The sequence below is a fragment of the Hydractinia symbiolongicarpus genome, chromosome 13 (genome assembly GCF_029227915.1).
Source record: "Hydractinia symbiolongicarpus strain clone_291-10 chromosome 13, HSymV2.1, whole genome shotgun sequence".
Taxonomy (NCBI): Eukaryota; Metazoa; Cnidaria; class Hydrozoa; order Anthoathecata; family Hydractiniidae; genus Hydractinia; species Hydractinia symbiolongicarpus.
Genome location: NC_079887.1, coordinates 11,921,196 through 11,938,868, shown reverse-complemented (window position 1 = coordinate 11,938,868; position 17,673 = coordinate 11,921,196). Strand labels below are relative to the sequence as shown.

The window sequence follows — 17,673 nt, the reverse complement described above, 5'->3', positions numbered from 1 at the left end:
CAAATTTTTGTAGAAGTACTCTTTCAGATTTATGGAATGGTGTTGCGAAAATTTTAATTATGTATTCAACTTTTTAGAAATGTTGGAGAATCAATGGAGGGACTAACGAAGAAAGATAAATTCAAAGGGTCTAGGTAGAAGGGGTAATCGATCAAAACCTACTCAAACAACACCTACCCGCAAAACACCTGCTGGCATAAACAATGTGTCTGATGAAGGATCAAATAAAGCAGAAAAAAATCTAAATCACCTTAAAGAGAAACATTTTTTTCGATACCGTAATGTTCCTATCTTTTTATTTCAATATTGATTAGTTAACAAATATGCCTACAAATCCAAATATAGACTCGTAGGTTTCTTCTAAGCCATTCTTGATGCCATTAAACTAATATTTCGAAAAGGACCAGGCCATGGTGCGATATATTTTAATATACCGAGATAAAAGACGATACAGCTATCTCATTTTCAACGTTGCTTGCCTGGATTTTGCATCCTACAAATTGGAGAGCTAAGTGCTGTTGATGGCTCTATCTAAAAGTAACCAAAAACGATCATTATGCGCAAATATTATTTGCAAGGTTGCATCTTATCTGATAACTATTCTAGAAAGAAAAAAAAAGCAATTTGTGGCAATGGAATTTATTTTTTCAAATTTACGTTGCTAAAAATAAACTTTCTTTAAACGACTAATTTTCGTAATTTACTAAGATAGTGCCTAAGTTATTCCTAGGTGGATTGTCGTTGTTGGTTTAAGAAATCTAAAAAGATCCAACCTTAGTAATTGCTTATTAAAGGAATCGATGGAAAGGCAAACACCTCTTATAGCAAACGTTAGTTGAGGTCTTAATTGATATTATTAATAGTGGCATTGGTACTCAAAACTATAATATAAACTATCTATTAGATGCACGCACGAATTGAAGTTTTGATTACAGTGTCAAAATTGCTTTACTGGGTTAATATTGATCTTTTCGTGGTCGCCAAAGTACTATTTTATACTTATTGATGAAACAGTTCCTTTTTTCCTGATTTTAAACCGAATAATCATTTTTGTTAGGAGATTAGGTAAAAATTTAACATCAAAGGAACAAATCGGGGGTGAACACTAGTAATTCTTGGCCTAACTTTTAACCACCATATTGTTTTTTTTTTTTTTTTCAAATCAACTTATTTACAATTAAGGCACTTTGTTCTGAAAAATTCGGCAAAGGTTTAAACTTATAAAATCTAAATACACGCATCAATCACACATATTTACGGAGATTGCATGTGTTTATATTTCACACTACGTACAATATTTTTTGTATATTTTCATTGAAAAATTGTTATATAATATGTCACATAATTCTGCACAGTACATTCCCTACGTTTTTTGACATAAAATATACTCTGTTATTACTTCCATTCTTTGTCCTTTCAAAGTTAAACTGGTTTGGTTGATGGAGATTCTATCTACCTGTGACGTATGACAGGAAATTAATGTTGGAATGATTGTGGGGCGGAAACATGTCCCTTATCTTCTCAAACAAAAAAGCTATACGCAACGGTGTGTTATAAAGTAAAATAATTAAAATTAAAACATTTATGAGGTTTTCAGTGTTTCTTTCTATTCACAATATAGATTAAAGAATATCGAGAATCATGAGTAGATACAGCATACAAATTATGACAAAAGTTTTTAAAATGACATTACCAAGAGAGTACTTAAGTTTTCCGTAGATGGACAATTGTTTTCTTTTCCATGCTAGAAGAAACCAGAGTTAGTAATGGCTCATCAGAGGAATCAATGAAATTGCAAACACCTCTTATAGCAGACGATAATTGAAGTCTCCACTTATACTACCCCTAAAACTGACCTCTCTGTACCAGACACGGTAGTAATTGGTTATATAGAGCGTAAGAAATCCGTTATATCATTGCTAAGATAGAAAAACCTTAACGTTTTTACTTTGTTTCAATTTTCTTGAAAAAAAATTCTTAACATCATATTTCCCGAGTTTTATTGATTTTTCAGCCTTTACAAAAACCAAAAAAGCAAATGCCCCTGAATAGACGCTTAACTCACTCTACGTCAGATTTATCTTACCCTGACACCCAAGGACAATTATTTAAGTCAATTTAGAGGGAACCTTAATGTTGTGTACATCTCTCTATGACAAACACTTCTTTGACGTTGTTATCCCAAATTTTAGGGTTATCGTTTAGGTATTCTGGGTACTTATTTAATTTGTGAACTATTACTCATTTGGGCTGAACGTTGATTTAGTGCCTGAGTGCTTAATAAAACTTATAAAAATAAGCATTCTCTTGTCAGACTTATTAGAAATAAACATTGAAAAGACTTTTTCTATCATATTAACAACAACAACGAAAAACAGCGCACATATTACACATGACGCAATGCAGAATTTTCGGATTTGATGAATTGAAAAAGTTTCAAACGATCATAAAATAACGATTGTTTTGGGTTTAATTTCTATGTTATCTTTTTAATTTGATAACGCCAACAACATCAAACCACGCTGCCTGCGTCGACTTTAACTGAAAGTTATCAATCAATTACCAGTTATCAACCGCAGTAAAAATGAAATTGTATTAATTGCTTATAATATATAAATTAGATGTTCTGTAAACTAAGTTTAAAGAAAAGTCCTTGCAGGCTAAAAGATTTCTGATTTTTGTTCGTTTGTAACTTTGTTCCCTTTACCTCTCGAGTTTGCCAGTAGCCTGTTTTGTACAAAACTTCTGTTGTTCCGTCATTTCAAAAAAATTGGTATTATCCCATGGTATTATCTTGAACTTGCAAAATCTTTTATGTAGTGGGTGAGATACAGGCTAGAACAAACCAACGCGTCACTGTTAGCGGGCAAGGCAAAACGACCAGGCGAAAGAGTAGGATCCAATCCTATTCTCGCGCTGTTTGCCAGGCGTCAACCAAACAAATTGCTTGAGTTTTTTGACGTTTTAATTTTTGATTCATTTCGACTTTTTTGTTTTAAAAAATATATGTTATTAGTATATCTTTAAATAGTTATAGTGTATTTATTTGTTTTATAATTTTTTCAGCAATACTAGCTGGGGCCCAGCGTCGGACGCCAGATGTAGCTCTACATAATAACTGCATTAGCACCTTTTTTGTTGGTCACCCCCTTCTCCATGAAATATGTCTTCTCAACGTAACTCATCGTGAATCTTTAAAGTTTTAAAACTACATTATAATTAAGGTCTCTCTAAATGCACAAAAAGTAATCTGTGAAAATCAGCACTTTAACAATACTGCGTTACACTCAGAAAGAAAGAAACGAAGACATTTTAGCATAATTTTTTATTAAATATTATTGCTTGTGGGGTAGCGATATTTCGGAAATATTTTGTTATACCTGTGACGCGAATAAAAACGTGATGAAATTTAAGATATCTAAGATTTGACCATAAAGTTGGATCCTGCTTAGTTGAAAAACAAAAAACAAAAAAATAGAAGTAGGCGAGAGAAACAAAAAGTGATGATTACAATCATCGGTTTAGAATTGCCAAAAGAAACTAAATTCAAAATGCGATTCCGTGGTATTAATATAGACCTTTTTACTGATAGTGCTACCATTTTTAAACTTATGACTTCGCAAAGCAGTATGGGAAAATCAGGGTATCTCAAATCGAAACAAACCTTGAACGAAGTTAGTCGCTTTTCAGGTGTACTGTTGTTCTGTGGTTTTTATTGAAGAATAATTATCGTTATGGGAATTAATTATCGTTGTGCTGTGGGAGCATGTAACAATGCTCGTAAATAGCCGGAAAAATATGTCATTAAGCCGCAAATCACTGCATTTAATGGGAGTTTAGAGCTACGTTTTTACACTTGGAGAAACCCTAAGTGGTATACGTAAGGGGGGGGGGGTCGCTTGTAACAGAAAGTATTTTGTGTTTAGAAAACATCATGTGTTCAAATCATTTTGAATATGGAAAACCGACAGATGCAAGCCCTTTACCCACATTGTCTTTAAAAGGTTATGGTACAGATGAAAACTTAAAAAAGAGAAAAGCGACAAAGGAAAGAGTTTTTCTTCCCAACAAAAAGTGCAAAAAGATGCTTCAGTTGGTGTGAAAACAGAACCAGGTAATGTAGATGAATTTACTTTGGTGTCACACTTGATCTATCTTCTCCTAAAAATGCCTCTTTGTTAATCTCACCAACCAGTTCATCAGCAGATCTTTCATATTATCACCAGCTTATGGGACAACTATGTTATCACCCACTCGCTCAACCTCATCAATGTCTGCTTTAGAATTAGATATTCCAATGTTATCACTAACTAGTAATGCCAATATTTTATCGCCTACGTTGTCCACTGTATCTACAACTTCCTGCAAATTGTCATTGAATACAATTAATACAAGAATGTCATAGGATTGCATCCAGAGAAAAAGAAAAATTATAAAATTGTACACGGGATGTCCATCATCAAACTTTTTTTGATTAATTGTTGAGCATGTTCGGCTGAAACATTTAAAGCTACAATATTACAAAGGTGACAATTCTGTAAAAACTAAACAGTATCAGTATAGTCCAGCCAAATTGTTTTGTTAAAGAAAACTTGATCCAAGCCGTTCTCTAAGCTCAGAGGAGGAAATATTAACGACTTTGATGGGAATAGGACTACATGCACCTGTTGCTGACTTAGCTTTAAGATTTGGAATATCGACTGGACATACCTCTAACATTATTACAAAATTCATTATTTTTCTTAGTTTGGAACTTGGACAACTAATATATTGGCCAACACCTGATGAAATACTAGCATATAAGCACCATCATTTTTCTGGTACTTTCAACAATTGTGCAGGTATTGGTTACTGCACTGAACAATGCGCTGAACATTCAAAAACTGTTGCATCACAATACCAAACATACAGCACACACAACTTATATCTTGTACAAAATCGTGGTCAATCTCTTACGTATCTCCTGCCTATGATGGATCTAGTATGGGTCGTTTTATTACTAAAGATTCACATGTTGTTTCAAAATTTCATCCTGGTTTTATCGTTCTGTTTGATAAAGGTTCTACCTCCTTTTGTTCGCCGAAAAAAAAAATTTACAAGATCAAAAGTTTTTCATGGTAAAAGAGTAGCACGCGCAAGAATACACATTGAAAGGCTTAATGGACGGTTGAAAGAACTCCGATTATTGGAAAACATATTACCAATATCAATGATTGACATGTGTGATCACATTTGGACAATTGCTGCAGCTATTGTCAATATGCAACCCCTATTAGCAAAGTAGTTCGGCCCCAATTTATTGGATTGACATAAAGCTTCTTGACATGTTATCAACAAAAAAAGGTTTTTTTGAAGCCACAAATTGATAAAATTTTGATCATGTTTTTTCCAAGCATATATATTAATATTATTAATTATTAAATTATTATTACTTATTGCATGAAACTTTCGCAGTCATTTTAATTCCGCGATTTTATTTTGAAAATTTAGTTTAGAACTATTTTATATAGGTGTGATAGCTGTCGTTAAAGAAAATCGTGGACAATACTTTGTTGTTTTCACATTATTCCAAATTAATTTCAAATTTGATTATTCTCCTCTTATATAACGTTGGTGATAGTTTTCGTCGCATATACATGAACATGCACATACACCAAAGCAATGTTTTTTACAAATGTGGGCTTTAAAAAAAGCCGTTTAATTAGGATTAATGTCAGCTAAGGGGCTCACAGGGGAAACAATTGCTTCAAATCCTTTGATACTTCATCACTTGTAGTAAAAAATTCAGATGGCGATGATGATTGTTTGCAGATTTCTTCTATGGTCAGTGGTTCCACATTTAATAGATTTTCTGGTAGAGAGTTGTAGCTATGGTCATTTTCAAGGCGAACATTCTTTCGAAAACATAAAACAGAAGCCTGTCTATCAGTGGCCAATGCTAATTGATCCCAATTAATATTATTAGCTGTACGTTGCAGCACAGCACAAAGATCAAACGAAGTTCGCGGTACTTTAACATGGTCTGGTAGATGCTCGGCTTGTGGTCTTTGAAAATTGACGACATTTTTGCAGGAAGATGAACTTTTTGTCGACCATTAGCCACTGTTTTGTTCCAAACTTGAGTTTTGGACGTATATGTTTTACTTAAATCCAAATGTTCATATACACCCAAGTTTTAGAAGGAGTTTCATTAATCCGTGTTTGTGGTATAACATCTCCACGAACAAAACAATAACGCAGACATTGAGATATGTTATTGAACTCAACATTTAACATGTCCAGCATTCGTTAAATTCTCTTCCTCATTTAAAGCATTGACAGCCAGACATTTCTGTGCATACTACAGAAGGCATTTGGTTGTGATATCAGGATAGTACACGTATTCAGTCATCCATCCAGTGGTTATCTACTCTGGAAAGGGTATTTTGATACATGCGACAGTTAATTTAAACACACGTCGGTTTTGAATGTCTTCTTGTTTTCTTTCCAACGATGAAGATACAGGGAGATTAAGCAATTCTACTGCAAGCACTTTCCTAATTAAATCAGCTTTAAGTACCCTCCTTAAAGGACCCCCCCCCCTAGCTAACAAATAACTCCTTAAGTTTTCAACACTCCACTTGTTTAATTTTTCTTGTGAATACACCATTGTGAGACAGTTTCTTACCAATGTTTACAGTAAGTAACATTCGCCGAAACTACATAACATACCCTGATTTCCCCATATTGCATTGCGCAGTCATAAATTTAAAAATGGTAGCACTATCAATAAAAATGGCTATTTAGACTAGCTGGGGGTCCCAGTGTCGAAACGCCGGGTTAGGCAACAAGTAACTGTTGATTTCGGACATTTTGCTGTATGCAGTGTATTAAAAGCCGATTTTGGCATGTATTACAAACTGTATGTTCATGATGGAATTTCCCTGGTGTACTGTTGACAAATCAAGTATATAGTTTTGCAATTTAGCCTTGTATTGTAAAACTAGCACTGTTGTGTGTTTACTTTTTGATGGATGTGTATCCGTTACATGCATTAAATGAGAAATAAAGTGGATTCTTCCACGGGCAGACAGATAGTAATGATATTAAAAGTTTTAGAGATTATATCACTTAAGCTCTTCAGTTTATCTGTAGACTTTTTACATTAATCTATTAACCCTGTAAGCATTTTATATCATTTAAAAAGATATTCTCCATATGTGACGTAACTGACATGTGGTTTAACATTACTAGACGCTCTAGCCAGTGTCTGACATAAGGCTTGGTATACGGTTTAACATAGCATTGACAGTCTGTGTTTTCTATTTGTACTGAACTTGTGAAGGAATTATTGAAGTGAAACTGTAAGCACTCCACTTGATGATTGACACAGTATACCTGTAATAAATGCTCAAACAAGGGAGCTATGCCGGGTCTTCTGGCAAAAGATGGGCGTAATTTTTAGAACTTTTTTCTCCATTTGTGACTACATTTTTCATTTTTTCCTATAATTTGCCGTATTTCGAGATAGTTTGATTCACATCTGTGGTTTATTTTAATAATTTATTTACACATGTTTTCAGGTCAGAATATTAATTAAGAATTTACATGTCACTAATTTTCATTTTAAGGTTTCGACGGTTTGGCAAGCTAGCTAAACAAGTCAGTAACTGCATTTTCCACTTGTTTTATTTCTTATTATATATCCCTTTATTGAACACACAACGTGCTTTTTTAATAGAAAATGACAGTTTATAAATGTTATCTCAGTTAATTAACTACCCAGTTATTTTGTTAGGCTATATAATATAAAAAATAATAGTATTGTAGAAACACAATGGCACGTTAATGCATTTTCTCTTACAATCAAAATACGAATCCAATTTAACGAGAATAAAGAAAAATGAGATGTATAATTATAATTTATTAGTAAATGCTTTTTTAAGACGTCAATAAACCATTGCTTAGAAACAAATTGGTGTTGTGATAGTCTATACGAAGTATAAGGTTTTAGATGGTACGAGAGAATGTCTAGCTAAATCTTGTTCTTGAGTTATCAGAAGAAATTGACCGACATGCAGTACTATGAAGTTTTATTTCTTATGTTTGTTAATAATGGTATCTCAGTTAATTAACTACCAAGTTATCTTGTTAGAGTTTAAAAACAATAATAGTATTGTAGAAACACAATGGAACGTCTTTAACCAAAGTAAGAATACAATTTAACCAGAATAAAAGAATTAGATTGAAAATTATAATTAAATAGTAAATACATTTTTAAGACGTCAATAAGCCATTTTGTAGAAATAAATTGGTGTTGTGATAGTCTATACGAAGTATAAGGTTTTATATGGTACGAGAGAATGTCTAGCTAAATCTCGCTGTTTAATTATTAGAAGAAATTGACTGAGATGCAGTACTACGAGGTTTTATTTCTTATATTTGTGGTTAACTTGTCGTTATTAAGTAAGTTCTATTTTATTTTATAAATAAAGAAATGTCGAGGAATTTAATTTTTATTTTACGATATTATTTTAAACTTTTTTATATAACCAACACAAAAGCTTGATTGAGATTTTATGTTACTCAAGCTACTGTATTTTTCAAGCTCATCTATTAAGCCTAGTTCCCACCAACCCGTTTCTTATTAAACATTATTATTATTACTAAACTCATGCATGAGTTTATTTTTATCTAATTAATTTTGCAGTAAGATGATGCAAGAACACTGCACTTAATATTCAGAAGAAAGATAAGATTTGTGATTTCTAATTTTTAGTTCACAGTGAAACATGTTTAATTTGTATAATTCAAACTCACCTTTTTCTTATTTCATGAAATGACGTGGATTTGACAATAAAATCTTTTGATACCAATTTCACCGTTATTTCATAAAATAAGGAAACGCTAAAGAATACCAACATTGTATTCAAGTTGTAAAGCATGCAGTGCTATAATTTGTAAGATAAAAACGTTTTAAAAACACTTTTTTAAGGTTTAGAAAAGAAATTTTATGGATTCTTTTTTTTTATTAATTAAAATATATAATCTTAAACCTGATTTCTACCTCATTCCTAAAAGAAAATGGTACTCTCCTTTATTGAATTTTTTAAAAAAAATGATTCTTATTTGGACTGGAGGTAAGAACTTTGTCTTGCATGACTATATTTTGATTAGGTTTACGAAAACTGTGCGCTAAGAAACGCACAAAACAACGATGTACGAACATATATGTGCATTTTTCCACGGAGTATTCATTATTTTGCCATAATATAATTTTCATTGTCAACAAAAACAACATTATCAGTATTATTAAAGATATTCTTTTGGTTTGTCTGTTCAGCATTCATATTACTGTGGAAATTTTACCATTTCTATAAGTTTATCATGATAGTTTAGTAGGCGACCTTTCGGGAGATCCTTCTCCCATCATTGGGCAAGGTAAAATGATGTTGAACATGTATTTATGTAATTGCAGAGGATCGAAGTTCGTCAAACTTAACCAATAAGGAACGAGCTGATAATTACCGTTATTTACAGTAATTACCATTTTAGGACCTAGATGAAGATACCTACTTCTACTGTAGGGCTGATAACCAAATCTAAGGGTGTTGATACAAGATACAGTTAATGTGTTTGTCACGTTTTACACTGTTGATGGTTTCTATCATCTTTCTAGCCGTTGTTCTAGATTCTCTGTAAATGACTTTCTTCTCATCCTAATTAAACTGGTGACCTCTGCCCTGGATGTGGTCCGTAATTTCGATTTTCTTCACATCTCCGTTTTTCACTTCGAGTATATGTTCCTAAACTGCATCATCAGTAGTTGCAGAAATACACATACAAACACAGGGGACAACATCCTTAGTCACATCAGACAGACGTCCAAATGTTTCGAAAAGATTTGTATTTGACCTATTCGCCTTATACCTAAAGCGCAGAAAAAGCAGCTCCTAAGAAAGTCAAGTTGCCTAGCCTCTTCAGAAAAAGTATCTTGTATACCATTTCAAAGTCATCTATGCAATGAAATGGTTAATAACACAATTGACTATTTTTATATCTAATTTGGTATCCTCTTCCTATCCTTATCCTTTCACAACAGCGTCACTGATTTTTAAAGAGAATAACAACGAGCGTTAAAAGATGGTCAATTGTCCTAAATTCCAAAGTTCCTTAGACAACTCTTGCTTACATTGTTACGTTTTATTGTTTCGAATTGTGAATTTTTTTAGGTTTAAAATAGTCTGCTTGAAAGTATTTTTCTATTGTGGATTATTTTTAACTCATTTTAGAATGTGACGAAAACTTGACTGCTAGAAAGTAAGTATTATTTTTTAAATAAAATTACCATTTATCTATAAAATCAATGTCATTGAATAATATAACATAATATGACAAGATAATATTTGTATTATTCGATACAGTGAATATTTGCATCTTCCGCATTCGCGGTTCACACTTGCAAACTGTACTTAGTTACCGTGCTGAAATTAGATATACAACTGAATTAAATAACATCTGAGCGAAAATTTGTTAAAGATTTGTGACATCGCTGCGATTATACGTTACTACTGCTTTATTCCTTCACGCATTATAACAATTGTGTCAGGTTCCATTACCTTAAAGAAAATAACACTGCCCTTGGGTCTATACATAATTTTCATGCTGACGATTGGAAATACAATTTTCTCTTTACGAAAAAAATTTCTGCCCAGGCTGGATCTATTGTTCAACGAAATTAATGAGAGCAAATTTGTATTTATTAGAAAATTTGCTAAAGTAAACTTACTTTGTAACATTGGAATAAGATAATACGCCTATACATATATGCGACACGATTTACGGCATTAAGTGCCAAGCCTGGTGTTAACAACAGATTGTTTGAACCGACGCTTCGATAAAATTTGGGATGACGCCTAAATGGATGTGCGACACGGTTTACCTGTAACAAGTTGTACTTATTTTTGCGAAAAGTTATACTTCAAAATAAAAACAATGTTTGGATATTTGCTATGACGGGGTAGCTACAACAGGTGTTAAACTGTGTTTTTATTTCAGCTAAAATTGCGGGAAAGTTATTTTTTGAAAAATGTATTACACCTGAAACACTATAACGCTGTGCGCGCTTCAACCATTCATGACATATGGAATACCTGTGCTATACCATAGAAAAAACATTATTTGCGGAAGGAATTTGTGCGGAATTTATTTTTACGGATAAGTGACCCAAAAATGGCATATTTAGCGGAATAACTTTTTGCCGATAGCGACCCCAAGAGGTATTGCGAAATAATTTTTTGCGGATGCAAGAAATTTTGTAAATGGAAAGTCAGGAAACACCTAATTTAGTACCTAAGTGTATGAAAAACATCTGATTTATGGAATATCTCTCTATTTTTCATCAAAATATCAAAGAAAGGATACTAAGCTGTAACTAATGTAAGATTAAATATCATTATCACTGAAAATGTCGAAACTATTTCTAAATTGATCGTCCCCATATACCACTCCTCTTCGTCAGTATCATTTTCGCTATAGTAGGTAACAGAACTTGCCATCTCTTTACGACTGACGGTTTCTTGTCCAATCAGCAATGAAGGTGGATCGATTGCAGCAAATGTATCAAGTTTCGGTAGACCTTTTGTCCCCTCTTCTATATCTTTTGTGATTCCAGATGCATTGGAAATGATGTCTTGACCTTTCTGAGAGCTTAACGTGAAGCTTCACAATCCATTTTGCTTTTAAAGGTTTCAGAATCGACAGTTTCAACTTGATTTTGATCTCATCCATTTTAAGACCATTGTTTAGGGACTTTGAAATTGCCCGCTGTACCATTGGGTATACTTCTTTTTCAAAAACGACTTTGCTACTCTGTTTACTGTCAAATCTAAGAGTTGAAACAGGTTAGTCATGTTTGCTGGCATTTGGGACATGAAGATATGGTTTTCTTTCAGCTTTTGAATCACCGGTTCTGTTTTTTGACCTATAAAAACATCAAGAAGAAGGAGGGCTGAGTGATCGGTATCCAGGTGAAGGCGTTTACGTTCTTATTCGACATACGGTAAAATAACCTCATCCAAAAGTTTAAGAGTTTCATCAGTATTGCTGTAATGTTTTCATTTACACTAAGTGAAAATGAGTCTGAAAACCTTAACTTTGGAATGCTTTGGGATGTCTTTCCGCTGTAAATCAGCTGCATCAGCAAAAATGAATTGCTTTGGGTTATTCCAAACTTGGCACTTATCGCATTTTTATACATTAATCCTTGAATCGCAACATGCTTTGATCCTTCAAAAGTTTTGCAGGATTTCTTTACCTCCGCGAAACTAATTTTTGAGGATCTGGGTAAAATTGGCAAAAATTAATTCCGCAAAAAAATTCCCACACAAATCTCTTCCCTTGAATTAGTACATACCTATCTAATTTTTTTTTTTTGGCTCAAGTTTTGATCTCGTTAATTGAGCCAATAAGAAATAAAAATAAAAATAAGAAATTCTTTTTCTTAATAACAAAATTTAATAAAATAGTGGTATCCTTGTTTGTTTTTCTTGCAACAAATTTATAAGCTTTCATTAAAGTAGTAACTTCATGTGGTATTATTTCCCTGATTTTACTTAATTTAAGTTGCATTCCCTACAAAGATGTGTTACCGCATGGGCAATGTTTTGATGCTTTGTCGAAGTATAATATCTACAATTATAACATGGAGGATCTAAACAGCACTGACAGAATTTTGAGAATAGTCTTTTCGCTGGTTTCTGGTTGGAAGAATGCCGAAAATCACACAAAGATGATAGTGATTAATAGACAATTGCAAGAACACCTAGGTAAGATTAAATAAATCTAGACCAATGGAGGTTGACTGTTTGTGCAGTGAATTTAATAATCAGAAGAAAACTGTACTAAACGTGTGGATGTGAGACACGGTTTACACGCACTAAACGCGTAACTGGATGGGTGACGTTGAATCTCCTGGCTTTATGTCTATTGCATTTATGTTGTTCTAATTTAGATGTGTGCAGTCATTTGCCCGAATTTGCAACAAATTTGAAAAATATCACTGAAGTATACAAGGAGAAGATCTCATTATTCTTTAGTTGCTTCTCTTATGATATCAAGTGGATTCTTTGCCATCTAACACATTCAGTGTGCCTACAATCACATGTTGATGCTTCAGTTATACTATCTCCACCTTGTAAATCAACCTGCGTCAATGACAAGTGTTTTGCTTTGTTCAAACATGTTTACAATCTGATGAAGGATTTACGTAGTATCTGCCGTGCATCGATACCTCGCTTAAATGACAGCAGATTTAATCTAAATTGTCAAGTTTTGCCTGAAGCGAATAATTCCTATTTTGAACGTTGTCAAAACAAAGGTATATATTTTATTAAATTTATGTAGCTTGGTCATATCCTCCTCCCTTTTGCTAAGGTATCCATACTGTATAACATTTTCGCTCCTCTGAATTAATTCAATGGCAAAATTAATGTCTATAGATTTCACCATTGCCGTTACAACAATGTTTAACTGAATAGAAACAGAGACATATGGAAGTTTGTGTCAATAAACTTAGTTTTGCATGTACATTCTTTTTTGGAATGAGTGCACCTGAGCAATATATAATTTATTATACATTTTGACATCAAACAAGTTAGCTTAAATAAGGGGCTTATCAGCCTCGCCTTTATTAATAGTCAGAAGACTCAGCGTAATTTTTTGAAACACTGGCAAATCGGAATAGTAATATGGGAATATTACGCTGGGTTGCAAAAGAATTTGCTCCGATCAAAATACTGACTGCGCTTCTTGATTGGTTATTTCCATTGTTGTTATTTTACTTACGTCATCAATATCAGGAAATCCTTTCTTCGTTAATATCATGAACGTGAATGATCTCACCCACCAAAACAAAGAAAACTAATTTCCCATGTTATTTAAAAGGGTAGATTTGGCTACTTGCTGGCTTTATGCTTAGATTTTAATTCAAGGTTTGCTCTCAGAAATTATTTTGTGTTAATTGCTGGATTGGAATGAGGGATTTACTCTTATATTTTCGTGTGCGTCCAAGTTCTTGCATGAAAAAAACACGTTATAATATCTTCGAAGAAAGCTTAGTTATCTAGTTGTTAGTTCACTAGACTGTTTTATAAAGGATTCCTCACAGGAAGTAAATTGCGATCATATGGATAATGAGCCAGTCCAATTTGGCGATATTGCTTCAATATAACGTGATCTTGGTTGGGCAGACTAAATATTAGCTACTCGCGTGATAATGGGCTGGGTTTTTCATTTTTGTGCATGATTATTACAAGCTCGTGAGCTTGTATTAAAACGCAAATGTGTCCTACAAGAATGGAAATTTTTGCCTCTCTGAGCACCGACACGGGAGTAGTCGTGTGTTCGAATCTCATCTTGGTAACTATTTTTACTTTTTTTTTCTTTTTACTAACTCGTAACTAACTATCTCCGAAATAATCAATTGCAACGTCACAGATTTAAATTTCGTACCTAAACTCTCTAAGTACTTGGAAGTCATCTAAATGACGTTTCAGGCCAAATTTGGTATTTGTTTTCGACAAAACTTGGCACAGTTAACAAAAAAAGTATGCTGAACATAATAGTGACACCATAATTTTGATTTTGTCACTTAACGTCATTTTAGGTTAAATTGGTCCAAAAATTAAAACTATTTTAGACAAAACTTGGCAAAGTTAACAAAAAAAGTATGCCGAACATGGTGACATTAAAATTTTGATTTTTTGTCACCTAAATGTCATTTTAGGCCAAAATTGGTTCGAAAATTAAAATACTTTATTTTCGGCAAAATTTGGCACAATTAACAAAAAAGTATGCTGAATATGATAGTGACATCAAAATTTTGATTTTTGTCACCTAAATGGAGTTTAAGCTCATAAACGTTTCAATCGCGCGACTTTCAACCATGAATGATAGGCTGTATTTTTTGTTAGCAGAAATTGTAAAATTGGGTTGCATTGTGGATGTTTCATAGTTGTGCATTTTCAATAGCGGGATAGTTTATGCAGCGCCTGCATATTGTTTATTTTTTAAAAAGATAAGATTAGTGTTCACAAGATTTATTTAACTAACTGGTAAAGTAAAGGTGTTTCCACAAAAGTTTTCAAAAGTGAATATAGGCAGAATTAAGGTCTCCCCAAATGCCTGGAAAGTAGTCTGCGAAAAATAAAATTTCCACAACAATACGTAAGAGAAAAACGAAGACGCTCCACCATATATAAATAATTACGAGAACGAAATTCTTTTTGTAGCGAAAAGAATTTCTCGTTTTCGCTTTCTTCTTTCTGTCAGTCAGTTTACCCCAGACTGACCCAACGAAAATTGAAATTTCGAGGAATTTTCCGTTCAAGAAGATCTCACAAATCAATTTCGAAAAATAACTGCGTAGTCCACAAGAAATGTTATTGCCCATCTGAATAGCAAAATATGTCGTGTCTAACTTCGTAACTGAAATCACAATTTAATAGACAGCTTTTTGTAAACTTTATTCGCGAGGTTGTTTACGTATATCATACGTCTTGTTTTATTTGCAAGTGTATTTTTGTCGAAAAATGGGGATATGGGAAACACCAATCTATATTTTTTTAACTAATAATAATAATAATAATATTTAATAATAAGAATATATAAAAGTATATATCATTTCTAAAAGCTAGATGGATTTCCTATGTAATAGTGTTTTTTGTAATAAAATAATAAAGTAGAAAAGCATAAGAAATTATGGAATGCCTTTTTCGAGTTGCTGATTTTCAGGACTCATTTCATGCTTTTCTCATAAAAAAAGTCGAGCTTATGGCGGGAAAGTCAAGCTTATGGAGAAAATTTCGAGCTTATGGTAGGGGAAAGCTTATAAGCAAATAAGAACAAAAACAACATTGCTGAAAGGTGTGATATTTTAAAAGTGCTTCTAATACACTAAAACCTGTGATCCCAAAACAATGATCTAAAAACGATTTTTAAATTTTTCTTTACATTTTTTTAATTTTTGGAGATAGTTAATATTAATTTTTTATTTACAATTTTTAATCTACTAGCGGCGGAAAACTCATTATAACTCGCCTTCTGCTTACTCAAAAAAAAAAGATTTTTAGATCAAACATTCCTCTCCTCTCTAACTATGCTTTCCACCCCAGCGCCTTTATAGTTTTGTAACAGAGGTATAAAAGGCTTTTCTTACATCTTCTTATGCTGCATGTGTGTGCTCACACAAAAAAAGTAAAAAAGAAAGTCCGAATAAGTTCGTTTTATTTAAATCACGTTAGCCAGATCATAAATGAAACAAAAATTTTGCAGTTCTTAATCATTCGACTATAGTTCAAGTCATCATCAGAGAATAAAATATTTTATAACAAGTGGCTGTTATATATTATCTGATAGCGATGTCCAACCAGTATATACGGCAAACCCAGTGCGCTGATTTGCTAAAAAAACCTCCACCCCAGGCTTTATACAGAACGCTATAACTTTTAACCTCAACCAAAAACGATTGCTAAAAATGTAAACAAACAACTATGCCACAGAATTTGCAACATGGCTAGCTACGTACATACGACAAACTAGTTTTACAGTAAATCCAAAATCTTAAATCACTCCGCCAGAAAACCAGCAATGATTTGCGATTTTAATATCAACATTCATCGTAACAATAAACGACAAGCAAAACGGTGTAGAATTTGTGTGATAAACACTTATTCTGACGAAGAATAAACTTTGGTTCAAAAACCTTTTAAAAAAACTCTATGTATGGATATCTGAATGCTTTGTTTTCTTTCGGACATGTATTTGAAAGATTGATACAATGAAGTTCAAATCGAACGTTTTCTTTCTTCATCAAAACTTCTTTTTTACAAGCTTTTCGCAAGCAAATCTTTAGAAAATAATCCCGGTTTCTACTAACCCAAACAAAATAGCTATCAGTTAATAATTATTACAATATAAACTTTTCTTCCTAGAAATTTTATCCTCCGTCAGTGGATCGACCGCGCAAGCTCAGTCTATATTTTTGACTTCGAGTAATATTTCTTGGTACAGATAGACAGTTTATATTATATTAATATTCTGTAAAACCACTTATCTCCCTGTAAAGTTAGGTTTTGTGGCAAAAGATTTTTGTTTATTAATGTCCTCGCAACTCCTTACCAAATGCTTTGTTCTTTTAAAACTTTAGTATTGGCTTGACTTTTTCGACATTTTAATGTAAATTAAATGTCCCAGGTGTTTAACCACGTGTCAAATAAGGCTTTTATAAATTGCGAAGATAAAGAGGGAAGATAAAGGGAGAAGATAAGTCTAGTTTATGGGTCCATTGCATAGTACTAACAGATGGAACACTTTAACCACTTTCCCTGGTTTATTTAGAGCTGCATAAGAGGGCAATAATCTGCAGGGTTGCAGGTTGTTAAAAACAGGTACTTTATGCGTACTTTGCATAAAACATGAACTTACTTACACATGGGTGTATCAGATATTTTTTTTAAAAAAAAGTAGCATTTTATTCTTGCCTTTCGATAAAATAAAAAGATATTTACGAATTTTAAAACTGATTTCGTGAAATACATTTAATCTGTATTTTTAAAAAGTTTATTTAAAATTAACTTAGGGGCTGTGTGTATTACTTAGAAATTCTTGTGTATGCTTTTTTAGCCTGCCCAACAG

At 32.8% G+C, this 17,673-nt stretch overlaps 1 protein-coding gene across 3 annotated transcripts in view; it reads left to right on the top strand.

Annotated features, from left to right (window-relative positions):
• The first annotated feature begins 7,881 nt into the window (after positions 1 to 7,881).
• LOC130622936 (uncharacterized) overlaps positions 7,882 to 17,673 on the top strand; it is a 32,191-nt gene continuing 22,399 nt past the window's right edge. Inside the window, exons 1-4 of one of the 3 annotated variants that reach the window (XM_057438396.1) lie at positions 7,882 to 8,445; positions 10,272 to 10,299; positions 12,604 to 12,806; positions 12,992 to 13,357. In XM_057438396.1, coding sequence (XP_057294379.1) covers positions 8,391 to 8,445; positions 10,272 to 10,299; positions 12,604 to 12,806; positions 12,992 to 13,357 — 652 coding nt within the window. In that variant the 5' untranslated portion in view covers positions 7,882 to 8,390. The remainder of the gene's footprint in view (positions 8,446 to 10,271; positions 10,300 to 12,603; positions 12,807 to 12,991; positions 13,358 to 17,673) is intronic. The other 2 variants (XM_057438395.1, XM_057438394.1) reach the window with 2 other exon arrangements.